The sequence below is a fragment of the Carex rostrata genome, chromosome 4, assembly GCF_964058835.1.
Source record: "Carex rostrata chromosome 4, lpCarRost1.2, whole genome shotgun sequence".
In the NCBI taxonomy this organism is placed as follows: Eukaryota; Viridiplantae; Streptophyta; class Magnoliopsida; order Poales; family Cyperaceae; genus Carex; species Carex rostrata.
Genome location: NC_135921.1, coordinates 9717324 through 9745191, shown reverse-complemented (window position 1 = coordinate 9745191; position 27868 = coordinate 9717324). Strand labels below are relative to the sequence as shown.

At 34.2% G+C, this 27868-nt stretch overlaps 3 protein-coding genes across 4 annotated transcripts; all 3 read right to left on the bottom strand.

Annotated features, from left to right (window-relative positions):
* Positions 1-2468: 2468 nt before the first annotated feature.
* LOC144553292 (galactoside 2-alpha-L-fucosyltransferase-like) lies at positions 2469-6781 on the bottom strand. Of its 2 annotated transcripts, none has more exons than XM_078301395.1 (2): positions 5942-6781; positions 2469-4153 (listed from the first exon to the last, which is right to left on the bottom strand). In XM_078301395.1, the coding sequence occupies exons 1-2, from the start codon at positions 6219-6221 to the stop codon at positions 2733-2735; spliced, it is 1701 nt and encodes a 566-aa protein (XP_078157521.1). In that variant the 5' UTR covers positions 6222-6781; the 3' UTR covers positions 2469-2732. The 2 variants fall into 2 exon arrangements, with proteins under 2 accessions (XP_078157521.1, XP_078157522.1); XM_078301396.1 differs by lacking the exon at positions 5942-6781 and adding an exon at positions 4641-4834.
* Positions 6782-12919: 6138 nt separating this feature from the next.
* LOC144552974 (galactoside 2-alpha-L-fucosyltransferase-like) lies at positions 12920-15019 on the bottom strand. Its single transcript, XM_078301032.1, has 2 exons — positions 14889-15019; positions 12920-14509 (listed from the first exon to the last, which is right to left on the bottom strand). Exons 1-2 carry the CDS (start codon positions 15016-15018, stop codon positions 13053-13055), a joined length of 1587 nt encoding a protein of 528 aa, XP_078157158.1. The 5' UTR covers position 15019; the 3' UTR covers positions 12920-13052.
* Positions 15020-22037: 7018 nt separating this feature from the next.
* Positions 22038-25697, bottom strand: LOC144553148 (putative fucosyltransferase 8). Its single transcript, XM_078301245.1, has 2 exons — positions 25345-25697; positions 22038-23577 (listed from the first exon to the last, which is right to left on the bottom strand). Exons 1-2 carry the CDS (start codon positions 25580-25582, stop codon positions 22148-22150), a joined length of 1668 nt encoding a protein of 555 aa, XP_078157371.1. The 5' UTR covers positions 25583-25697; the 3' UTR covers positions 22038-22147.
* Positions 25698-27868: the final 2171 nt, after the last annotated feature.

Sequence of the window (27868 nt, the reverse complement as noted above, 5' to 3'; positions counted from 1 at the left end):
TGTCACAGAAAAATGGTATGTTGTCTCAAAATAATTTCGAGTTGATTGAAGACTTGAAATGCAATAAATAAAATTAAGTAACACCGGATAAACACAACAGTGTAGCATAATAAATAAAGCAATAAATATTTTTGTTGTAACAAGTAAAACTAAAGATATAACATCACAAAATGTCATGTTGTTTGAAATAAAAATAATTTAGCAAATAACTCTTAGAGTGCCACTTTTTGTTCAAAAAATTTCAAGCAATCAATTTTCATTGTGAAGTTATTCGTATACAAATTGGTTGTACATTAACGTTAATTTGTTTAATCCTTAGAAATTGAGAAAAAAAATCATATCATCAGGTCGTCTATGTATTGATTTACTTGATGAACATTTGGTTGGATTATGTGCAAAATGATTGATGAACTGAATTCAAAGCAATCGAAGTATTCTATAAAAGCTTTTTATTTAGTTCTTAGTTATGTGGATATCTAAAATACACAAAAATTTTACAAATATAATATAACTAGACAACCACAATTGATGATGTGCTGAAAATCTAATTCGTGTTAATGAAAATCAGGGTTCTAAATAGCGCGCTATAGCGGTGCAATATGAGAATAGCGTCGTTTTTGCGGCCGTTTTGCTAAGACGCGATAAACGCTATTTAAACCTTTGATTAAAATTGATTCAACCAAGCTTTGTGAAGGAACTTCACTGAATATTTTTCGCTGACAAACTATGTACGTACATTGTAGTATGGATTTTAATTATATTTTGTGTCTCAATATATATGTACACTAACAGAGAAGTTCGTAAATTAATGTACTTGAACTGTAGTAAGTGTTAACTATATATGTACATTATATTTAATTCATCTTAATCCATATAGATGCTGGATTTTTTTTTCTTTTACCAAAACAATGCTGAACTAAGCAACCTTTATTAAAATTCAATTAGTCAAATACCAAACTTCAATTCTAACAATAACAAAATTTGTCTCCAGGTGTCCAAGTCCAAGCTGTCCGCACTGCTTTTGGGTCAAAGAAAAGGCTCTGAATTGAATGATCTGCTTTTGGATCTAACATGTTTGTATTTGCATGATCTGTAACCAGTGATACCATATAATCAAAGGATAGGATCTATTTCATTTGCACCATTAAATTGCATGAACTGATTCTAATGTTTTTTGGATCTATTCCTTATTATTATTATGCTCTATTTTATTTGATTATTTATTTTAAATATGTATATATACTGCATATTACATATCTCATCAAAACTGCATTTAATAACATTGGTTTAACCCGATGGCAAGTCTGTGCAACCCTTTTAAATTGTCTCGTGGTTGAAATTCAATTTAAGTTTATGTTTTAGTAATTTTTGAGTTAAATTGCCATTGATTTTGGGTTTGATCCACTAATGCAGGCCCAACCCAAACAACAATCTCTAGGCCCACATCTCGGATTCTTTAGATAGACTGCTCTTCTCCAGAAAAGTTTTGGGTTATATTCGCCTTCACTAAATTATTCTCACTTTCTAATCAAAACCCAAGGTCTAGCTCCAGTCTTGTTGGGACTAGTGAACTTTGCTGTTGCAGCATTCCTTGGCCTACCTGTTCAGACAAATTATGAACATTTTGTGGCAATATTAGAGTAAGTTTGAAAAAAGAATTGTCATTTTTTTTTTTTTTTTTGCACCAGAAAAGAAGTAAGAGCAACAATTGATAACCCTCAAAATTTTTAAGAAATTTAACTGTGAACCTCTAAAGCACAAAATATTCCTTTCAAGTCATAAAGTCCAAGAAATTTTCCTTTCAAGTCTTAAAAGGATATAAGCATCTATCAACCAGAGTTCCTGAATAGTTTCAAGAAATATTGTTACTTTGTGAAGTGAGCAAACTATTTTTTTTTTTAAATGAATAACCTGCACTGATATCAATAGCTCATGAATGACTGATAACGAAAAACTTGCATTGAAGACTAAAATTTATAAATAGAACCTAGAAAAAGATCAACAAGTTGGCTTCGTATCAATTAATAAATCCAGCTTGAACTCGATTGTCACGATTAAAGTCAAACTATGTTTTTTAATTGATATTCAACAAGTGGTGGAACTTTTTTAAATGAACATAGCTGGCCAGATATCATTAATTCCAAGACAAGCAATACAATATAGAAAGACAATAACAAATCAATAATTCCTGTATACCACTAAATTTTCAGAAGATATTATATACCTAATCTAATACAAGAAAATCACATGACAGCTTACCTGATAGTTACAATTAGCTCCATAAAGGATTTGCCAGAATCAGAGCATGGCTTCATTGGACACTCCATCAGGATCATGGCGCACAGCTCAGTACCAAACATAATAAGAAGCATTTAACTATTGGTCTATTGCCACACACCTAAACTCTTTTAACTTAGATTCAAGTAGCAAACATATTCATGATAACAACTTAAAAAAATAAAGAACATAATATAAACAGTGCAAATCTGTAATACTAAATATGGTTCCATCTTGCATTCCACAAAACCCAGTCAAAATGGTACCCAGGAAAACGGAAAACAAATGTAAAACACTCATATTTTTTTTCACTAAATGAAATGTTCCCATTGCATTTGCTAGTTCTATTGGTTCCATAGAGTACTAAAAAACAAGTAAAATACCACACAACCTCATATAGTACAAATTTATCAAAATTTTATACTATCTGGGCTAAAAGTTATCGGAGAACAACATTACAACTCACTCTGGTCAACCAATTTGATTCCCCAGCTGATATCATCACAGTGCCTGACATGTGGGACCAAGTTTCCTGTATCTGCCCATTGCTTCTTCTTACAATCATAAAACGGAGGTGTGTGAAAGCAAGGCTCCATTGACATGTCCCTCTGGCATGGTGGATTCGGAACAGTTCGGTTCACGGGTCTATACATTATCCACGGTTTCAAGCCACCTAAGCCTTGAGCAACGTATCCGAAAGTTGACCAACCACTTGTCACCAACTTGTCGGTAAGACTCAACAGGTACATCTCAGCCCATGCCTTTTTGTTATGGTTCTTTTTCTCCGACTGTTGGTACCCTTCGTAACTTGGTTGGTACACACTGACAATTTCACCAGTAGAAGTTGGGTTTTCCCAATACATGTTTCGTATATACTCAAAATACTCTATGTTAAGTGAAGTAAAGAGTACAGATTTAGATTTTGAGGTGATTGCCGGAGGTACAATTTCATGTGAAACTGTTTTCGGTAAAAGGCCTTCGTTTTGCGTGCAGGAGATGATTTGGTCTAGGACATGTTGAAATGGACCACTTTCGACTTCAAAAACCCGTACCTGGATTCCAACTCTCTCTTCTGCCTTGGCCATGTACGAATTGTAGTACCGTGTGATTAGGCCCCACACAGCATTTGTTGGGTGAAACAGGTACCGACCCAGGTGGTGAAAAACCATATCTTTTTCGGGAAAAAGCCGGTCCAACTCATCCTCAAAAAGTGAATTTAAGAACAGAGACGGTACAAAATAAACATCTGATCGTAGTATCAGCCACCTTGCATTTTGTATTGTTCTTTGATCCTCTTCACAAAAGAAGAGTTTGTCCTCGTCATTGTACGTATGATCAAGATGTAGATATACAAAATTAGCCTCATTAACCCTAACTTTTTTCTTAATCATGTTACCGTAACTCTCTTCTGATTTGACTGAAAAATTTGCTAATCTATTTTTGAGAGGGAAATCAAGAGGAAGAAGCCAGGAGGTTTCCGGAAACGGTTCACAGAAAAGGTCATTTATGTCTTTCCCCCTATCAACTAACAAAACCCTGTTAGTTAAAAGAGAGTACAGGAATGCAGATGCAACAGTTAGGATTCTGTTACCCAACCCGCCCCAAGATATATAAACCAGGTAGTTGCAACCCGGGTCAAGATTGCTGCTTTGACCAGATCTCAACTGCTCCACAGCTTTTTGGTAATGGCTGGTGCCAGGCCCACATCTTTTCTGGAGGGATTCCTGGGCTCGTAGTCTCTGTACAAGGTGGCGAGAGGGTTTGTTTGGTGTATTTCTACGGTAGAATGCTGTACGATACCGGCTCAGGCAGGATTGGTCGTCAAATCCAGATGATGCTAATAGCCCCCCTAGGGTTTTGTCTCGGTTTGTAAGACCTAAAGAAAAAGTGATTATGAAATTAAGTAACGGATATTTTAGTATCTTAAAATTTAACAACAACAAGCTGAAGATTTCTATAAAGTCCCTACATTGTTGGAAAACTCAAAAAGGAGTTGCTGTTATTTAGTATTCAACAGTGTTAGAATATTCTCTTTGTTATATAGCAACCAAGCTAATATTTTAGGATTAGTAATGTACTATTTTAAAGTCCCAATAAATTAGCTGAATTTATTGTTCTTAAGAAAATTTTAAAAAATGTTGATGGCATACTATTCTAAATGATTTTAATATTGTCTAAAATATTATTAACCCCCAGGGGAGATATATCTGGATTGATTGGGTTCAATTGATCCCATTTAATTTTCAAAATTTAATGAATGGTATTGATTATTCAACTTTTTAGAAAAAAAATTTTGCTAAATATTATTCAATTTGACTCCCGTATTTATAAAAATCACAAGTATTGTTAAATTAATGACTCACAGCTAGTAAATGATTGACCCCCATTAAATAAAATTCTGCATCCACCTCGGGTTATTCCTGTCATAGCTGTATAATATATAGAAATCATTCTAGCAAACTAAAGGTATAGATTATCCTTTGATCTTGAACTGAGTATAGACTTTCTAAGAACAATATATATACTGTCCCTACAAATTTCCCTAATGTGGCTATGTGACCTATGATGAATAGACCCACTGTTCGGTAGGGTCCATCACACATGAGGCAATGTATTAGTGTCCATCACAATGGGGCAATGAGGTGGGCAATGTATTAGTGTCCTTCTGAGAAAACTAAAAGTTGAAGGGGTTCTTTGGCAATTTATTAATACACCGGGCACCTTTAGCATTTTGCAATTTCCACAATAGAATAATCTTTGTAATGTTTTCTAATTGTTCAATAGCAAACCAGAGGAGATTGCAATTACATAATTCAACATGCAAATTATATCAGCCATCAACTACAGAATTTAGTAACCATATTTATTTCATCTCATGAACAATAGCAATAGATTTATCTAGATACTTTATTATTGGATATTAATAATTAAAGGTGAATTGTGCTATTATGCCTATGGAGCTTACCGTCACACAACTAATTAGAACAATAATGAACCCCAGTTAATACCAATAACACTCGACTGGGAAACCCAATATTTTATAAAAATCTACTTGCAAATCAAACAAAATAAAAATGAAAAATTCACATGCGTAATATGTTCCTCTAGCAAGCCATGCAATAGAATTAAGATGTGCAGTAAGATTCTGTGATTTGTCGGGAAGAATGGTACTACGAGATGGTACCAGAAAACAGATTAGGATATATTAGTACATGGTAATTTATAGAACTACTCAACTATAATTGTAAACTTTTACTGAGGAATTAATGGAAGCTTGTGGTACTTTTATCACAAAAAAAAGGACAAATAATGGTCAACTTTTCATTGTCTGCATTTTAGCAAGTATTGAACATAATTATTCCTAATTGTACGCTTATAGAATTGTAGGTTAAATATTCTATTTAGACGAGAACTGAGGTCTATATAACTTTTAGTACAGTAAACAAACAAAACTTTTGCCATGGGCTGATGGGCCCAGTGTCCACTGATTGAGGCAATAAGCTGGAACTGTACAAAACACGATTCCACACTTTCACGGTTTCACCTCACATGGACCACTTTTGGTAACAAATTTTTGTAAATTTTAGGCTCTATTTTACCCAAATCAACACTTCGAAGACCTAGCACATAAAAAGAGAGAGGAAAAAAAAAGTAATAGACTCACTGTTTCTAAAGCTGGATAGCAAGGCTGTTTTGACTTCGCCTCCGCCTCCACTACCTGCACCAGCGATGGTGACCATAGGCTCGCTCTGGTGAACTCCTGACATCAACACGAAGAACATGACACCAATGAAGAAAATCAGTAGCACGAAAGCAGGGATGGAGATTTGGACCCCATTCTTCTTGCCGTGATTGGAAAATGGAAGCATCGCCTCTCCGTCATCCTCCCCCTTTAGCGGGTCGGGGGATGTGTGAGACTGCCTCCTAACCCGCTTCATGTCCATTAGACTAGTCGGTTCGTACGATCCTGGTTCAGATCGCCTGACAAAGGTGGCGCATTTGTCGGTGGAAGGTTCGAGTAGGAAGAGAGAGAGAGGTGTAGGTTGTGTTCGACGAAATGGAAATTGGAAACAAGGGTTTATAGGCGGGAGGTCCGGATTACCTAAAGTAACTCAATAGTTGAATTTAGACCCAGACTGTTCGATCAGAAGTGCAATGCACGAGGCATTTAATACTCGTCCCAAAGCAGATCGGACGGTCCTTAACTAAACTCAAATTTTGAGTTACTTTCGGGAATACGAATACGGAGGGAGGTACGCTGATATAAATAAAATGGCAATAACTGATACATCGTCATTTCAGTTGTATTTTCCCAACATTTAAACTAACTAAAGCTGGTTTCGGATTCGGGTTCCAGGAAGGAGACCATGAACACGGTGTAGCATCTACAAGCTCTGTTTGGAGGTTTTTAAAGTGGAGAAAATGCTCGTAATTGCGTCTGTCGGTCCTTGGTGTTGGACCACCAGGTGTATCAAAGAAAATTTAAAGCTGTACGACGTAATCCCACCCGCGCAAAACTCCGGGGAGCTGTCGAGACTCGATCATAATTAATGTATTAAGGAGTGGTCAAATCAGATCTTCTGTTACCAAAACTAAAATATGTAAATGTAGCGAAGTATTCTAATACTGAGAATGATCTGCTACGTGTGTCAGATACGAATTAAGAAACAAGATATCCTAGCCAGTAAAGAAGGAGCTGCCCCCCTGACTGCTTTTTTGACCTTTCACCATTTTTTAAGGGTAATTTCACGTATACCCCTTAAAAACTACGTACCTCCCTCTCCAAATTTTAAAATTACATATTTTCTCCTCTAAACTTCAAAAATTCACATATTTACCAATTTTATTATCTTTTATATTGAAACACATTCTAAATTTATAAAATACCTATTTTATTCTTTTATTAAAATCCATAAAACACTCATCTTACTCCAATTTGAATTTGAAGATTTCCACAACGTCTGAATTGCTTTAAGATCTGTGCATGCTAGATTAGCACGAATCTTGAAACGAACATGCATGAATATTGAAGTAATATGCACATATCTTAATGTGATGCACACGGACCAAAATTGATTTAAGATCCATGTGTGCTGGATCAGCATGAATATTGAAGCGAACACAGATCTTATTGCGACGCATGCAAATGAGACAATAGAGGAACACTTCAGATTTAAGTTTGAGTTCGATGGGGCATTTATACTTTTACTAAAGAGTAAAATGGGTAGTTTATAAATTTAGAATGAGTTTTAAAATAAAAGACAATAAAATAGGTAAATATACGAGTTTTTGATGTTAAGAGGGAGAAATACATAATTTAAAAATTTAGAGGAGAAAATACATAATTTTGAAGTTTTTGAGGGGTATACGTGAAATTGCCCATTTTTTAATTTCTTTCAAAAGAAGAATTGCACTGTTACCTTCTATACTTTTTTTTTTACCCTGTTGATTAGAAAAGAGATATTTCCTGCTGGAAGCCTGGAACCACGTCTCAGAACATTAAAATATATCATTGAATCTATGATAAGCAAATTATTGGTGGGTTCAGACTTCAGATTATTTAATTTTAGCGACTAGCGACATGCTAAACATTAACAAATTATTGTAGTGTATAATTGGGCCCAAATACTCGTAGTGATGCGTAGCACTATCACTTTTTTTAATCTTAACATGGTTATTATTAAATTCCAGTAATGAAATCATTTGAGATAAATTATGAAATAAATATTCCGTGGATACCATTATTACTATCAATATTATTATCAATCATTTAAATTAGTCAGCAATTTGTTTTATATAATGAACATTGCGAACAATCGCCAAATTAAACAGTCGTCTTACGCAGATATTCCAGTCAATTAAACAGGCTTGATGCTATCAGAGTTAGTTTGGATTGTTTTGTTTTACGTCTAATTAGATCAGCTTATTTAATGTTAGTTTGGTAAAATAATTAAGGCATGAACTTCTTAATTTATGGTTTAGAGCTTAATCATACATGATGCAAATTAATACTGCAAAAATAATGTTTGAGTGAATATTTGCGGAAGAAGAAGATAGTACAGTTGGTTAGGTAAATTTTTTAAAATTGTTAGGTACTCAAAAATTGAAAATTTGATTTTCCTTTACAACTTTGCAGTATTTGTGGAGGTTTTTTAAAAAAACAAAGTGAACATTTGAGGATATTTTGAGTTGAGTGATTATTGTAGGAATATTAATCTTCGATCCAACCTGAATCTATCAATAGTACATGAATCCGACATTCTATAACTTTTTAATCTGATTCGGGTCGAGTCAAGTTTGGGTCAGATCCCACTCAACTTTTTTTTTTATTATGTTTTGTTGTATTTACTATCTAGTTTTAAAATTTATATAATAATTTAGATTAAGATGTATAAATAAATAAACTAATAAATAAGTGATCAAGTTACATGATTCTGATCCAATAGAGTAGCCCTACAATATAGGATTCATGTTCTCTCAGATACTGTAGAGGATTATCCTCACTTTACATTTTGAAATTAAATTTCAGTCGGTTCGAGATTTCGGCTAGTGCAGGGGTAGTATTATTGGACTTTGAAATTCGTGTCAGGTTAAAAAGAACGGTTCAGATCTACTAATTATAAAAGATTCCCTTATCAAGTAATGGAGAGGATGTGAATTCTACAATGTAGAATGAAAAATCTGCACCGTCCATTCCATTTTAACTTGCACAAATCTTACATAATATGGCACGAATCTCAAAGACCCCACACTCTCGTGCATCTTTGATTGGCCTGAAAATATTATCACTCAGCTAAGATTGCATACAGAAACACAGTACTACATAGAAAATACACTACTCAGTTGCATGCATCATATTTGGATGAAATAATTTCGACTTCGAGTTGGGTCCAAAAAGATAAATAAAATATTGACCCGATCCAACTCAATCTGACCTGCTAACACTTTTAGATAATTTTTGGGGGCCGTAATGACAAATGACAACCTCAAAAATTGGGATCCATATCCGCTACTTTTCTTAGTAGAAAAGCAGTCAGCTGCTATTCTTTACTCTCTATATCTCTCTTTAAAGAAGAGTAGAGAGAGAAAGGGAATCACGTGGGAGAGAGAGGAAGAGGAGAGAGATAGAGAGAATAGCAAGAGAAAAGCAGCAAATTGAAGAGCACCGGATCTCATTCCCAAAAATTGGGGTGCCACGTGTCATTGGAGCCCTGGTAAATTTTGAATTACCTGAATTAAGTGTCTTTTTTTTTGGGTATGGTAGTAATAAAAATTTCGGTTCAAAAGGTGCTAATTTTTTGTTTTTTTTTCATGAAACACAGTGATAGAGAAATATCGCTTATATAACACAATAAATTTGAAAAAAATTCATAGCATTATCTTGGCATATCTATTCAATATGAATAGGGTCAATTGACTTCTATTTTATTTTTAATTTTTGTATTTATATATGATTTATATATAATTCAGAGTAAAATGTCTTGAGAGTAAAATATCACATTACTGTAAAAGTAACGCACATTTTTAGCATGAAAAGTTTATATGATTCACTTCCAAAGTGTGTTTGAGCCTCATAATTTGAAATTTTAGCTCCGTTTAAATTAGCAAATCAATATTATGTGTTATAAAATAAAGATAAAGAAAAGAAACAAGAAAGAAATAACATATCTTCTGACAATCTCTTTATTCGTATATTTTTTATGTGTACGATACAAAATTACAAAAATTTTATTTATAGGCTACAAATTGTAAATGAAAAGTTATCTAAATTTAATTCCAATAATAGTGGGGAAATGAATTATAATAATAGTGAAGGATGAAGTGATTAATATTGAGAGTTATAAAATAGTTGAGTATCCATAATTATTTCACAACATTATGCTCATATATCTATTTTTTTGTATAAATAATTGTTAACATTATTTTGATTAACAGCATCATATATTATAAACTTTACTCGTCATGTTGGATTTAATTTCAGCCGGGCTAAAAAGATATAAAGTTCTGTTTTGAAATTTGTATTAGAGTTAAAAGAAAGGTCTAAATTTAATAATTGCACACAAGTTAGAAGTTAGATCCGAATTCCATAGCAACTACAAATTGCTCCGTTCTAGTTGTACTTTAGATTCACCTTTAATCAGTGCATCCTCATTAATATCTGGGACGGTGCACTTTGACCTGAGCCTTGGAATTTTTTTTATAAACCATAATTAGAAAAAAAAAATTATGAAACCAACGTGTTTACTTTTTTCTTTTTTCACAAAAATTATAAGAACCGAAATGCCACTTCGGTCTCTTTTTTTGGACCGAAATGACATTTCTGTTTTAGCCGTTTTCACAGATTTCGAGAAAAAAAGACTTTGAAAAATTATAAAAATACATGAGACCGAATTACCATTTGGGTCACACAAAAAAAAATCGGGACCGAAATAGTATTTCAATTCTTATAGTTTTTTTAAAAAAAATAATCATATTGGTTTCATAAAAATTATTTTTTCTAATTATGGTTTATAAAAAAAATTCTGAGCCTTGGTCATTGCTTAAACAAAAATTATCCGTACCTGTTCAATTCTAATAAGAATCCAGTGTTGTAACGGCATTCGGTCGTCGGACGAACATGGTTCCGTTAAACGATTAATCGGAAATAATCTGTCGATTAGTCGGGAAATTTTTTGACGGTTTGGTCATCGGCAACGACCAATCGGCCGATTAATTGATCTAAATGGATGTTTTTTTACAACACTGGAATAATCAACCGGAGTGTGCTATCTATTATCAGAATCGGAGGCGGTTCGATAAGCATGCCGTTCGATCAGCATTAAGATTCGTATGAAAAGTTTTAAGATCTGAACAGATTAATGAAATATGAAAGCTGGACTTTTATATTTCTCTTCAAAAAAGTTATGCACAAATCCTTAAGCAGATCGAACGATTCTGATGTACAACAAATTAAATTTGATATTATCACCTCGCCCAATCAATTCAAAGGAAGTCCTATGGTAATTGTTTGAGATCCTTTTTCTCAGTTTTATGAAGTTTGAATTTTTTATTTTCTAAAACTTTTTTAATAGTTATACTCTGACATTGTGCCTATTTTTTCTTATTGAAAATATTCGTGGGGTTTGAATAAAAAATGAAATAGGAGACAATACTATTCTACCTAGATATTAAACATATGGGGTTAGTACATAGAGATGCGTTAACATTAGTTGGCAAGTGGTAATTTTTCGTGAATGCCCCCCCTCATTAATGCAGTCTAACCTTCACATTTTTGGATTCAATAAATTATCAAGGTAAATTACCGGCCATGTGGCTTAATTTAAAATGTGGATTCAGAGGTATTGAGATTCGTTTTGATATTTGACGATGTTGAAGTCGCTGAAAACAGAGCGAGTTTCTTTGTATAGAAGTAAATGCCCTCTTGCCTCAAAAGTATAAATTAATCCAACTAGATTCATCTCCTTCAAAAAAAGTCCTACTAGATTTATATAGATGAAATAAAAAATAAGCAAAAAATTATAAGGAGAGCAGAACTGAACAAAAGTTAAATAAGTTGAGGAATAGGATTGCATACCTTTCGTATATGGAGTAGTCAATCAGATCAAATTCGATTCGATGTTCGTTCAAATTCGGTTCGATGCACGTTCGAAGTAGTTTGAATCCGCACTAAATATGCGTTTGATTAGCAGAAATTTTGAAATTGTGTACGTGTATTTTGATACCAATTGAACGGCTCCAATGAAACATCAAACCAAATTTAATATGATAAATTGTGTCCGATACCCATTGGTACCGTACCTCATTCCTTTCGTTATATGCAGCTAACCCACAAATTCCATTCTAGTGAGTCAAATAAGTTGTTATGAAACTAAAAAAAATTTAATAATTTAGTTCCTAAACAATTTGTACCAGTAGGCCACACTCAGTATTTTTTAAATGTTATTTCATACTTAAATTATTTAGAACCGTAAAAAATTGTTTTTTTTTTTTTGTTAAAGGCCTGATATACTTGAGTATCTTTTAGATGTTATTCTCGATAATTGAATCTGTATTTTTTAGTAGAGGCTCTTGTTGCTGAACTAAGCGTGCGGTTCTTACAAAACATTAATTGCATCAATGCTGATATCGATTTACATTTTAATATATATAATTAAAAATTGAAAATGATAAAGTTGACCAAGTACTCTTTGACTTTAGATCAGTTTTGCTTTTACCTCATGTTATAATACTTCCGTCAATTTTTTATTTTGAAAGAGCTCCATCACACGAGCGTCTTACTATGATGTGATGTGATGAGCTCTCTCAACATCTTATTTAGTGGTAACTAAAGAATGATATCGATAAAAATTGAAAATAAAAGAGATCAAAATGGAAGTTTTGAAAAGTCTAGAGACTAATGAGAAAAAAGATAATAAGTTAGGGGCCATCTGCGTAATTTATGAAAATTTCTGGTTTAATTGTCTAGGTAATACTACGAAACAAATTGGGCCTAAAATTGTAAGATTGGGCCTTGCTCTTTCTTTTAGGCTTAGTAGCTACGTATTTTACAACTTTACTAATGGGCTATAATATAGAAGCTTTATGCTTCCTGATTGTTAATAAAAAGGAATTTATCCAATCAATACTGAAGTAAATTATCTCAGAATCTCACCCAAAAAAATGGCCACCGAAACAGGGAACAAAAAAATGTTCAACACATCAAAATATAACATGGTGTTCTTACCTTTCTTTTGCAAAAACAAATCTGAGAATACCGTTAGCACAAAAAAGAATTTCTAATCAAATAGCTTGATACCATGGTCGACATCCTCGCAATGCCTGACATGACTTAGGATCTTGCCAAAATCAACATTTTTGTTGGCCTTGCAATCATACGAAGGAGGCGCATGAAAGCACGGCTCCATCGATATGGCTCGACTGCACGGCGGGTCGGGTGCCTTTTGATCCTTTGGGCTTAGCAAGATCCATGGCTTCAAACCCGCAATACCCTGTGCTATATACCCAAAAGTCGACCAACCAGAAGTTACCAATACATCACAATAACTCAACAGAAACATCTCGGCTAATGCCTTTTGATTGTGTGTTTGTTTCTCTGTGTGTTGCTTCCCTTCATGGCTGGGTTGGGAGAAACTAATTATCTCACCCGTGCTTGTTCTGTGTTCATAGTACATCGACTTCATTTTCTCATAATATTCTTTGTTCAGTGAAGTGACCAAAACAGTCTTTGTTCTTCCCCCGTTCATCCCCGCTTGAGTAATGCTTTGATTGATGCTTGGAAGAAGGTTTTCTTGCCAAGAGCAAGCAAGAATTTGATCTGAGAAATTTTCTATCGAAATAGGTATATGCGGAAAGGTTCTAATTTGAATTCCCATTTTCTCATCGGCATTTGCCATGTACGATATATAATATCTCATGATCATTCCCCAGACTGAATTAGTCGGATGGAAGAGGTAACGTGACAAGTGGTGAAAAATAGTTTCCCTTTCAGGAAACATCCATCCTAGCTCGTCTTCAAATTGCGAAAGAAAAAACAAACCGGGCACAAAATACATGTCCGATTTAATCAAAAGCCAATTCACCTTGGCAAGGACTTGCTGGTCATTGTCACAAAAAAATAACCTATCTAGGTGTTTATAATCATGCTCCAAATGTAGGTAAACATATGCAGGAAGCGACTCGGCCATAACCTTTACATCAGTCCTTATGATCCTCTTATTCTTTAGATAGTTACCATATGTTTGTTCAGAGCCTAAATTTAATTTCTCCAAATCCTTTATTGGAAAATCAGAAGGAAGAACCCAAGTCGAACCGGGAAATGGTTCACAGAAAAGGTCATCCAAATCATTAGTGATGTGCAATAACAAAACCCGATTCGTTAGAAGCGCATAAAGAAAAGCTGATGCAATGGTCACCATTCGGTTGCCTAAACCGTTAAAAGGTGACCACACCAAGTAGTTGCACTCCATGAGACCCATGCTATGGCCTGACTTGAGCTGGGATATTGACTTGTGGTATAATGGTGAATTCGGGCCACATCGCTTGTGTAACGCTTCGTAATTTCTTAGCCTTGATATGAGGTATGAGGATGGTTTGTGAGGCGAAGGTTTGCGGTACGCTGAAGATTGGTACCGGCTCTGACAGGATTGTTCTTCAAAATTGGGAGAAATTAAACCATCTAGAAGTTTGTCCATGGGTTGATTTACATCTGTTCTTCGATCCGAGCCCGTTAATCCTGGCCAATTTTTAGTTTGCAAATTATGAGGCAGTTAGATGCTTCTTCTATCAATTTATAATTCAATTATATTAAAATTAACGGACAAAACTAAATCTCAGACCCAAGTCTAGTACTATATCATGAATAATTTGGGCTAAATATTTGATCAGTACCTGGATATACCAGTTAGCATTGTAACAGTAAATTTGTAACAGATTTGAATACTCTGTTTGCTCTTCAGCCAAATCCGACTAGTTCGGACACAAAATAAGAATCTTCAAAATAAAATAGATTGTCATTTAAACTTGGTACCAATTTGGCATGGATTGTACCGTCATTTAAACTTGACTAACATGTTCAAATTAACATTCGACATAATGCACAGAAATTCTTATACCTTGAAGCCAAATTACGGACGAGTTCAAACGGTCAATCCAAAAGTACAACACAAGCAGAAAAATCACCGAGCAAGCGAACACCACAAACCGCGCCTTGTCTTGGCTCTTGATTCTTTTTAGAGTTGCCATTCTCACTCTCAGCATCAAAAGAGAATAAAAAGGTTATTAAGAGAGACTCCATAGTCCATAGTTGTGAGGACTTTACTTGAGATCCAAAATAAGTCTTTCTGTTGCTTGTTTTAGAGATAAAGTGTACCTTTAGTCTGCAACTAAGTCAGTAGAGAACTAGAGATTAGTTGATTTTTATATATAAAAAGCTTATCAGGTGAATGTTTCTAAGCTCCAAATATTTTAACCTCAAAAAGTACTAGTTCTTCTTTTCTTTTTGAGTTTTTTCTTTTCTTCTTTCAATTTTAGAAGTTCCCATACGTGCATCCTACTGTAACGAAAGAATTGAAATGAATGTGTTTGTTCCAGAAAATCTCAATATATTACCTAGTTATTTGAATAATTGTAGCCACCATTGTTGTTAATTATAAGTCCAGCTTATCCGGTTGTAGAAATCAACAGTCATACCGTTTCAGTTTCATATAATAATAATGAACGTTTTATTTTTCAAGAAGGGATAGGAATTGAGAAAATCTCCTACGAATTGCAACACAGTAATTGAAAGTATACCATTTAAATTCATGAGTCATGATTTTTTTTATGATAATCTTTTATCCTACAAAAGAGGCCGGTAGGGGTGTTCAAACGGTTCGGTTTTTAACCGAACTGGAAAATTTCGGTTTAAATGGATCGGTTCGGTTTAGACTTCTCAAAACCGACTAAAACAAACTATTATGGATTTTGATCTTCACAGAATCTAATCTCAGCAACTCAAGTGTGGATCCTTTCCATTACTTCACAAAATTAGATTTTATTGTCATACCTTATACGTTTATTTCCTTCCTTTTATTTGATTGTAGCTCATGTATATAAAGTAGCTATGTACAAGGAATATATTATTGAGAAAAGAATAAGAAACAACAATTCTATTACTTCTGCTTTACCATCTTTCTCATGGTATCAGAGCATTTGAAAAGGTCCTAGCAGATTGAATTTTTTTTTTTATTCTGTTATTCCTCTTATCAATACCTATGTCTACAGAGAAGTCTACAGACCCACCTAAAGAACAAAACAACACCCCCTTGTCATTCGATGACCCATCTTCTCCTTATTTTCTGCACCATTCGAACAATCCAGGGGCTGTGATCGTCTCTCAACCATTGAGAGGTGACAACTACCCAACATGGAGTCGTGCCGTTTGCATGGCGCTTGAAGCGAATAATAAACTGGGGTTCATTGATGGATCTATACCTAAGCCTTCCGACGAAACAGCATCACAATGGACACGTTGTAATAGCATGGTTTTGTCTTGGTTAGTGAATATCCTCACTACTGAAATTGCTAATAGTGTGATTTATATTAGTACTGCACGAGAAGTTTGGGTAGAACTTCGTGATCGATTCTCCCAGAAAAATGAACCTCGAATCTATGAGATCCGTCGTTTAATTTCAAATCTCAAACAAGGTTCCAACTCTGTCTCATCTTACTACACAAATCTTAAAGCACTGTGGGATGAATTGTCTTTTTACATCTCATTTCCACCGTGTACTTGTGGTGCCATAACAAGCCATATAAATCTCCAGCAAAATGAGCACCTCACACAGTTCCTAATGGGACTCAATGACTCCTATAGTGTTGTTAGGAGCCAAATTCTCTTGATGGATCCTATGCCATCTGTTAACCGTGCTTACTCTTTGCTCTTACAAGAAGAGCGGCAACGATCTTTTCATGACATGCCATCCCCAAACTCTGAACAGATAGCCTTACTCACAACAAACAGTGCACCCAAAATAAAAGATCGTAAAACCCAAAATGGCAAGAAGCCGTTTTATCATTGTGATTTCTGCAGAATGGATGGGCATTCCGAATCACGTTGTTTCAAGAAGCATGGCTACCCTCCTCGTAAGGAGAACAAAACCAATGATCAGCGTAAGCCTGTTATTGCTGTAGCAACAAATGAGTTCTCCACAGCTCCAAAATTCACCAACGAGCAGTATAATCAGTTGTTGGCCTTGATAAATTCTGGTAACTCTACACCTTTAGCAAATCTAGCAGGTAACACTTGTCTCTCTTCCTTTCTTACTAAAGAATCTTGGATTATAGACTCTGGAGCTACTGATCACATGGCATCCTCAACCAAATTACTTACCTCTTACACTGAACAATCCAACTTGCCACCTATCAAACTGCCCACAGGACAAACTGCAAACATATCACACATTGGTTCTGCCAAACCAGCAACAAACATTTCTGTTAATGATGTTCTTGTTGTTCCAGCTTTTAGTTTCAATTTACTCTCTGTGAGTAAAATCACCAAGGCACTAAATTGTTCTGTCACTTTCTTTCCTGACTATTGCATTTTTCAGGACCTTCATACGAAGAAGAAGATTGGACTGGGTAAAGAAAATGGTGGTCTTTATCATTTGATGGTGGAACCGGTTTCTATTGCTTCTGCTCTTTCTCATAACAATGACTCTGACTTGTGGCACTGGCGATTAGGACATCCTTCCCCATCACTCTCTAGGTTTATTCTTAGTGTATCACCTAATATATTAAGTTCTAATAAAAATCGTTGTAATATTTGCCCTTTAGCAAAACATTGTCGTTTGCCTTTCAAATTAAGTACCATCTCTACAAAATTTTGTTTTGAACTTATTCATTGTGATGTTTGGGGACCCTATAATGTGTCAGCACTTTGTGGTTCAAAATTTTTTTTGACTATTGTGGATGACTTTTCTCGATGCACATGGGTGTTTTTGATGAAATCTAAAGCTGAAACCTTTCTTCATATAAAGAATTTTTTTGCAATGGTGAAAACACAGTTTTCTGCTTCTATAAGGATTGTCCGTAGCGACAATGGACGTGAATTTTTCAATCAAGATATAAACACGTTTTTAAAAGATAGTGGTGTGATACATCAGCATAGTTGTGTTTATACCCCACAACAAAATGGAGTTGTTAAAAGGAAACATAGACAATTGTTAAATATTGCTAGAGCTCTTCGATTTCAATCTAATCTTCCTTTACAATTTTGGGGTGAATGTATTCTTACAGCAACACATCTCATTAATAGACTTCCTACCACTGTTCATCATGGAAAGACACCATATGAACTTCTTTTCAAAAAAGTCCCTTCATACAATCATCTTCGTATTTTTGGTTGTTTATGTTATGCTCATAATTCAAACATAAAACATAAATTTGATAGTCGTTCAAACCCTGGAATTTTTATTGGTTATCCATATGCACAAAAAGCTTATAGAATTTATGATCTTAATAGCCACAAAATTTACACTAGTAGAGATGTTACTTTCTTTGAAACCACATTTCCCTTCCAAAAAAATAACAGACCCACTAGTGCCACACGTCTTATTCCTTTACCAATAATAGATAATATGAATTTATCTGAATTTCAAAACGAGACCTCAGATTTTCCCTCTTCAAACATTGACCCTTCATCTATACATGACAACACCACCAGCCCACATTCTATTGAAGTTTCACACGCTACAGATTCATGTCAACCCACCTGTCACTCTGATAGGATTCGGTGACCACCATCTTATTTGCGAGACTACCATTGTTCAGTTACTCAAGTTCAATCATCTTCTTCAATGCAAGGTATCAAGTTTCCTCTCTCTAATTCTTTGTGCTATAGTGCCTTGTCACCATCACATAAATCATTTGTCATAGCACTATCTTCCACATGTGAACCTAAAACTTTTACTGAAGTTGTAGAGTGTCCAGAATGGAAAGAGGCCATGAATGCTGAAATTCAAGCATTGGAGAATAACAAAACCTGGTCTATTGTTTCCCTTCCACTAGACAAGAAACCAATCGGTTGTAGGTGGGTTTACAAAATCAAAAGGCGATCTGATGGTACCATTGAACGCTTCAAAGCACGGCTCGTTGCTAAGGGTTACACTCAGACTGAAGGCATAGACTACCACGAGACCTTTACCCCTGTTGCCAAGTTAGTGACAGTTCGGGTATTGCTTGCAATAGCTTCCATCAAGGGTTGGCCGTTATATCAACTAGATGTCAACAATGCTTTCCTCCATGGTGATCTCAACGAGGAGGTGTACATGAGGCTTCCACCTGGTTACAAGGCTCAAGGGGAGAATCTAGTGTGTCGACTCAACAAGTCGTTATATGGCTTGAAGCAAGCCTCACGAAATTGGTTTGCAAAATTCTCTAGTGTTCTTTTTGGTGCTGGATTTGTTCAATCAAAGGCTGATTACTCTCTCTTCTATAAGCATGTAGGCAGCTCTTCAATCTTTATTTTGGTTTATGTGGATGACATAGTGATTACTGGCAATGATTCAGCCGGTATTGCAAGCATAAAGGCTCATTTACACAGTCACTTTCACATGAAAGATTTGGGAAAACTCAAGTATTTCCTTGGCATTGAGGTAGCAAGGTCAAAGAGTGGCATTTTTTTATCTCAACGGCAGTATGCTTTAGATATTCTTTGTGATGCTGGCGTGACAGGTGCTCGGCCCTCTAATTTTCCAATGGAGCAGAACTTGCGACTCAATGACAGTGATGGAGAACTTCTACCTGACCCTATTTCCTACAGGCATTTAGTTGGAAGATTCATATATCTAACAATTACTCGGCCTGACATCGTGCACACAGTGAACATGTTGAGTCAATTCATGCATCAGCCGCGGAAGCCACACATGGAGGCTGCGATGCGGCTTCTTCGTTACTTAAAAGCTACTCCGGGGCAGGGTATTTTGCTATCTTCCACATCACCTATTCAGTTGCGAGCTTACTGTGATTCCGACTGGGCTAGCTGTCCCATGACAAGACGCTCCACGACTGGATATTGCATCTTTATTGGTTCAAGTCCTGTCTCTTGGAAAACGAAAAAGCAATCAACTGTGGCTCAATCTTCAGCTGAAGCTGAATACAGGGCCATGGCAATGACCACTTGTGAACTGACATGGCTTGAGTTCCTTCTTAATGACCTTGGTATATCTCGTACCAAACCGATTCCACTGTTTTGTGACAATCAAACTACGTTACATATTTCCTCGAATCCAGTTTTCCATGAACGTACCAAGCACATTGAAATTGATTGCCATGTTGTTCGCGACAAAGTGCAGGAAGGTTTTTTGCAGCCCTCTCATGTGCCTACTGCCCAACAAGTAGCTGATATCTTTACTAAATCTTTGGGAAAAGATCAATTCTGTTTTCTGAAGGGCAAGTTGGGTATTTTTGATATTCATGCTCCAACTTGAGGGGGAGTATTATGGATTTTGATCTTCACAGAATCTAATCTCAGCAAATCAAGTGTGGATCCTTTCCATTACTTCACAAAATTAGATTTTATTGTCATACCTTATACGTTTATTTCCTTCCTTTTATTTGATTGTAGCTCATGTATATAAAGTAGCTATGTACAAGGAATAGATTATTGAGAAAAGAATAAGAAACAACAATTCTATTACTTCTGCTTTACCATCTTTCTCACAAACTGACCAGTTTATATTGGTGTTATAATGATTTCATTAAACCAAACCGAACTTCAATTGTTGTGTATGACAATGTATTCTTTAAGTTAATAATGGTACCAATAGGTTTCCTTCGGTTTGTTTGGTTCGGTTCTTAATCGGTTGATAGGTTTAATCAGTTCGGTTCGGTTCTATTTTTGAAAACTGAAGAAAAATTTAGTTTGATCATTTTACTTCGGTTTGAACCGAACTGACCATTTGAACACCCTTAGAGGCCGGCCCAGATTTTAAACTTTATACATTAGCACGTTTTGTCGAAACTAGAAGCAAATTTGATTGTGAATATTAAGTCTCATGCCATCTGATGTAAGATTATAAATTGAACTTATCAATACAAATAAAAAATATTTAAAACTAATCATAATTACTCAATTTCCCTTTTAAAGCCATGAAATCTTAAGCTAACGGCTAAAAATCAGCATGTACAATATTCAAACTGTCCACATGGACAAAATTAAGTCACATTAAGCAAAATTGAACTTCCTTTCATTTTATATTTTGCATAGAATCTGAAAAATCCTAGATCATTAATCATACATCTATTTAATTAAACAACTTGATTGGTCGACTTCAATAATTGGTCAATTAATTGGTCGACTTCAATAAACGATATTCATGCATGGCTCCTTTACATTCTTCAATATGTGATGCAAATTTGCAAACTTAATTAATTCTAGTGAACTACAATTATCATTTAGGAGTATTGTTTTTATTTACATGTTATGAGTTGTTAATCCAAGTTGAAAACCTAGCATAAATTGAATACTGTTTTTTTTTAGAAGAATTTGTTTGAATTTGGGAAATATATGTCAACATGACAACAAACATGGAGACATTTCTCAATTACATCCGCCAACATTCTTAGGAGAGGTCACTACAATAATTTGTTTTATTTGTAAGCTGTAAAAATGGATAAAAATACTTATCAGTACCCGTACTCTCGTGGATACTCCCCTTCAGTAATAATGATATTTTTGAGAATTGCCATTTCTGTTGGCATCTTCTTGAGAAGACATAACAGGGGATGAGCCATGGAGATCGGAAGGAAGCATAGAAAGAGACGGCGCATTTAATGCATACACAAAAAAAAATGCTTTATATGGTGCCAACTGTGCCAAGTGAAACAGAACAACCATTCACAAAAAGTATCAGACGGCTGTGATTTCACATAAATCTTTGATCTAATCCAGAATGGCTCCGAACAGATATATTTTGGAATGGCCTTTGCAAGCTCCTTTTTTTTTTCTTTAAGATTAAGAATAATGTCATGGAAATTAAAGGGTAAAATATTGTTCACTATTTGATTGTAAACATTATGTCGGAAGTCATTTGATTTAAAATTCTAAAATTGAAGTTATTAGTACAAAAAATTGAAAAACTAACCATAATATATAATTCACTAATTATCATTTTAACCCAAAAAAAATTAATTTAATTTTCCAAACTCAACGGGTACAATACAATATTTAAACTATCAATATCAGATAACCACCTACAAGTTCTTTCAATACACAAGTATAATAATCACTAACAAAATATAAGCGATACTAAACATATTAATTTGAACATCCATTTATTTTTTCCTTTGTATTTAATCCCAAAAAAATCTAATTAAATCAATAATCACCCATCTAGTCAAACAATTTAATCCCCACATCTTTATCAGGACATTGCTTCACATATTGTTGCACTTTTTCCTTATCCATTGTCCTTCCCTTGCAGCTAGGGTTTGCTGGTTGAAGATGACATGGTTCCATTGAAGTTTCTCTAACACATGGCAAATCGGGTATTTTCTTATCCCAAATTGGCATTAAAATTACCGGCTTTATCCCCGCAAGGCCATAACTAACATATCCAAAAGTTGATATACCAGTTGTTAAAAACACATCACAAAGACTAAGCATATACATCTCTGCAAGTGCTTTTTGATTGTGTAATTGGTTCTCTGTTTTTTGCATTTCTTCGTGGCTCGGTTGGTAAACACTCACTAACTCTCCGGTGTACATGGATTTGATCTTCTCATAGTAATATGCATGCAATGATACTACTAAAATTGCTTTTGATTTTTGTTCATTGGTTTTGAAAGCTTGTGTTCCATTCGAATGAAGCTCGGGAAGTATGCTCTCCAATTTAGAGCAATCTAGAATCTGTTGGAGTATAACATCAGAAGAAACTCTTGTAAAACTAAACACGCGAACTTGTATACCGATTTTTTCATCTGCCTTGGCAAGGTAAGAGTTGTAATATCTCTTGACTAATCCCCAAACATCGTTAGTTGGATGAATTAAATAGTGTGCTAGCAGGTAGAACACACTCTCTTTTGCTGGAAACAACAAGTTTAGTTCTTCCTCAAACAAAGGCAATTTGTAAAGAGCTGGGGCAAAGTATAGATCAGATTTTAGTAACAACCAATTGACCTTTCCAAGAACAATTTGGTCATCATTGCAAAAAAACATCCTATCTAAATCATGATAATCCTCAACTATATGGGCATACACATAAGAGTGCAATGACTCAAATGTGGTATTTGAATCATTGCTTATAATATGCTTATTTAGCATGTTGCCATATGTCACATCAGAATTAACATTAAGTTGGTTTAGGTTTTTGACAGGGAAATCAGAAGGCAAAATCCATGAGGTATCAGGAAATGGTTCACAAAAGAGATCATCCAACTCATTAGTCATGTCAATTAGCAAAACTCTATTGGTAAGAATAGCATAGAGAAAGGTGCTAGCAAGGGATAATATTCGGTTGCCTAACCCGTTAAGAGGAATCCAAACCACATAGTTGCAATCCAAATGTTCCACACTATGACCTGATTTTAATTGCTCAATCGATTTTTTATAAAGTGGAGTATTTGGGCCGCATTTTTTGTGGAGAGCTTCATAATTTCTTAGCTTTTGCAAAAGGTAGGAAGATGGCATGTGTGGAGATGATTTGCGTAATAGTGCCCACTCAAAACGACTCAGACATGAACCTTTGTTGAAGTTTGAGGGGATTAATCCATCAAGATAGTTATTGATTGGTGTTGAAGTCTGATTTGAATCATGTGTCAACCCTGAAAATTAAAAGAGCTTGTGAGCTTGGAAGATTTGTATAAAGGAGCAAATGAATTAATGTATGACACGGCAAAACAAATAAAATCATAAAATAGTTTTTTCACATCTTTTAGTTCATTGAAAAATTTCATGTACATATATATGTGCTTATAAAGTTTGAAATTACATATTTTTTCCTCAAAATTTTAGAAAACAAAAGTTTTTAAAACTTATTCTTTTCAAGACTTATTCTTTTGAAAAGAGTTTGAAACTTATTCTTTTAAAACAATTTTTTTTTCCTTAGAATTTGAATATGAGGGAGGCTAAACATCATCCCTAAAATTATTTTATGCTATACTATTTTTTTTCCTTTAGTGGCAATTTTTTTGGATGTTCAAATTACATTAAAAAAAATATCATGTAATAATTGTATCTATTTCGTTATAAACTATGCATGGTGAAATTCTATAATTTTTACTCTGAAATTATTATTTTTATATCTTTGCTTTATGGACAGTTAGTGACAATTACTTTTTAATAATGAATTGTTAATGACAATTAATGACAATTTAATGTTATTTTAATGACATTTAATGACAATTACCTATTAAATTGTTATCTTAACTGATTGGATGAAATAAATATTTATTATCTTAACTAATTACATAGCAAAATTGTCTATTGCAGATAAGATTGCTCCAACAACTTTTGTTGTTTTAATGACAATTTTTGTTTGAATTTTGTGCGTTTGATATCATTTATGTTAAAGTAATATATAGATAACTTTGTTGGAAGAGGTCCAACAAGATTACAAAGTGTTTTTATCAATTACGTATGAATAAATTAGGTGGAATTAAGAGGATCAAGTCAAATTAACTTCTTCTAGATCACTAAAAAAAAATTCATAAATAATACTATTATCTCCCAAAATTGCCCCTTAGATAATAATCTCTTTGACCGAGCGATGCAATTAAATTTTTGCCTGAGACTTTGCCACTTGGAAGAAAAATATTCAAGGGCAGAATATAGTACTTGGGCGGCTGCAATAACAAATCATGTTGGTTGCAATAGTTTTTTTTTTTTGGTCAGGTATCAATTAAATGCGTTGCAATAAAATAATTCGGTTGCAATAAATATATTCTAATACAACTAATTGGTTCGGTAGAATTATGTTTAATCCAGTGCTTCAAATAATTTATTACTTGTAATTAATTATAACTAGTTGCAAAAGATCAAATTTGGTCGTAGTGGTTAGATGAAATAAATTTTTGTTTAATTCATCATCTATGTTTCAATGCTTAATTATCTTTATTTAATTTAATTTTTCATTATTTATGTTTTGTTGTGTTGTTGATGATGTTATGATAAATATAAATTTAAGATAAACAAAAAACGATTCATATAATTAAAGTTCATCAAAATTACTAATCATTGAACTTGTATATATACCATAAAATCGGATGTAAAATATTAGATGAATTGGGTACGTGAATCTACTTGAAAAAAAAAAAAAAAAAAACCCAATATAATCGGTACAGAGTTCAAATTTTGACAAAACTCCTTCTAAAACCCGGTCGTCATAATATTTATACAACGTTTTACATTTAATTACTTGAACTTTTTCTAACATGAAACTCCTTCTAAAACAAATTTTCGAAAACAGATTATTAGTATAGGTATTTTGCTAAAAGTTTGAAAAGAAAACAACAATGAAGAGAAGCCTAATAATCTCAAATAAAAATGAACAAAAAATATGAAACAATTGCTACGAAGCTTTACGCGCGTACCTTTGACAACAGAAACCTTGGCATCACGAAGCCAGATGAGCGTGGAGCTGAAGGAGCCGCCACAGAAAATCACAAGAAGAGGCAAACCCACCAAGCAAACAATGAACAGTGCTCTATGAACTCCCCACTTCTTCTCTTCTTTCATATACAATCGCTTTGCTACGGGAGCATCATCCTCAATTTCGAGCTTTAGACATGGTTTCCTTTCCTCATTTGTTGCCATTTCATGATCTCCCATCCTATTAATTCTCTCTTTGACTTTAAATTCTCCGATATATATGTTGAGAAGTACTACCTTTTCATGATATATATATATGGATATCTGCAAATTGGATAATTATATTCTTTGAGGTATACTTGTGTGCTAGGATCTTAGTTTCAAAAAGATAACCTAGCAAGTGTCATTAGTATATATATATAAGAGAAAGTCATGGTGTTAGCTTCCTTTCTGAAGTTACGTATACGTATGGATGAGAAAATACTAGAAATATATCACCATCCATTGTAGACTAATTTGTAACATGTCATTATCGATCATATTTTACATTCACTACAACAAAGTAGACACTTTTTGCGAGAGAAAAAACGTTTTTACGACGGTCATCCGTCGCAAAAAGTATCGTCGCAAAAAGAAAAAGCTGAACAATGAGAGTAGTCCATCGCAAAAAGTCACTTTTTTATACTCGCGAAAAGTGTCTCATTCTTGTTGTGATTGTTTAATGACCTTGGGTTAAATGAACCTCACGTGGCCGTAATTTTTGAGGTTGTCAATCGATCGGTCATTAATTCAATGCATGGCGGCGATTTTCTTGGCTCTCCTTTACGATCTCAACCAACCGTTGATCTTCATTGAGATTAAAGCATGAAAAGATTTTTTCATTGAGATTCAAGCATGATAAATTTTAAACGATTAGAATCAGAATAACTGGTTCCGTTATTCCTTTAGAATAATTGTTTCCCATGGAAGACCAATTTAACATTTATTTTTGTTTTGGATTGACTAGCTTAATTATATTAATTCCTTTTGAACGTAATTTAACTTTATTTATGTAACCCTTGTTAACAGTTTACAGATAGAAAAAATTATGAATTCATGAAATTGAAATTAATTACGTACTTTAATTGTAACATTCTGAAAAATTAAGTAATTATTATTTGTTTACAAGACATTTTTATAATATATAAAGATTTTAGTTTTTGTTAGAAGAAGAATGAAATAATTAATAAAATTTTCCATTTATGTTTTATTCTTAAAACTTAGATTTGCGCTACAAGTTTTTATGTTTACTTTATTTTCTTAATTATAAATCTAATCAAGCTTATTTCTAAATTATGAAAAAAAGTTAATGAGACGAGTCTCATGCTCCCCAAAATTCCGCCCCCTCCCTAACCGACCTTCTAACCTACCTGTATATATATTAAATTCGCTGCGGTATAGATCAATTGCATGGTGAATTCACTCTCCTCTTTTCTGTTTGGATCCGGCCCTCTCTGTTTTTGATAAATAGAGATATATGGAAGAAATATTTTATTGATGTTTTGATATCAATTATTAAATGCCCGATTCGAACTCCGACTACGTCGCAGTGATTCTGAATCATTGTTGCAAACCGAATGAAATTATGAATATCTCGCTAACAGGTAACCGGACTTCTTTATAACTGTGTTTTCGTTTTGTATGGTTGATTTGAATATTGGTATTACATATTGAATTATGATGGCATATATATTTAACGTGATAGCGGGTCTGAGGTTTGAATTTGATATGTGATTGTAGCTTCTCACTGTTGGATGAATTTCCCAGTGAGTTGGCGGTCTTCCAATGTTGGATGGATTTTCCATTAAATTGGCGGATTAAAGGAATTGTGTTATGAGAATGTGGGAATCGCCTGTGACAGGGATTACACATGTGTGAATATGATATGACTGGTTTTATGGATAACCTAGACCGACGTGCTATTGTTGGTTAAATATGCATGCATAATTAGATGTGTATTTGTGTGGATTAATCCGGCCTATTTGAATGTTTGTTAAATTAAGCCAATTGTAGAGAAGCACGTCGTTAAATAACCGGTTACTGAGCTTTGTAGCTGACTCCGTTTTGCTATTTTGTTTTTCTTTTTGTTGGCGACGTAGGTTGACGGGCCAAGGAAAGGTGTGAAGATGCTTATATAATCATGCTCCGGATGGGGAAAATCTGAGGTATGATATTAATCTTTGTAATAAAATTTGATTGATAGGCTATCTATATGTCGCATAACATATATGGATCCTGATAACAATCCCCGCAGGTCTATCCCCGCAAAAAACCCCGCACAAACTGCCAAAAAAAATCATGGGGGGGACCGCTCAATAATTAATACTCCGCAGAAACTGTTAGTATTTAACTTGAAGCATCAAAGTATTTATCGTGAATTTGCAAAGTGTTAATCCCTATGCAATGATCTCTATTTAGGAAAGAATAAATCAATCCATTAGTTGTCCCCACACAAAATTTCTTTTTTTTTTGAATCATCCCCGCACA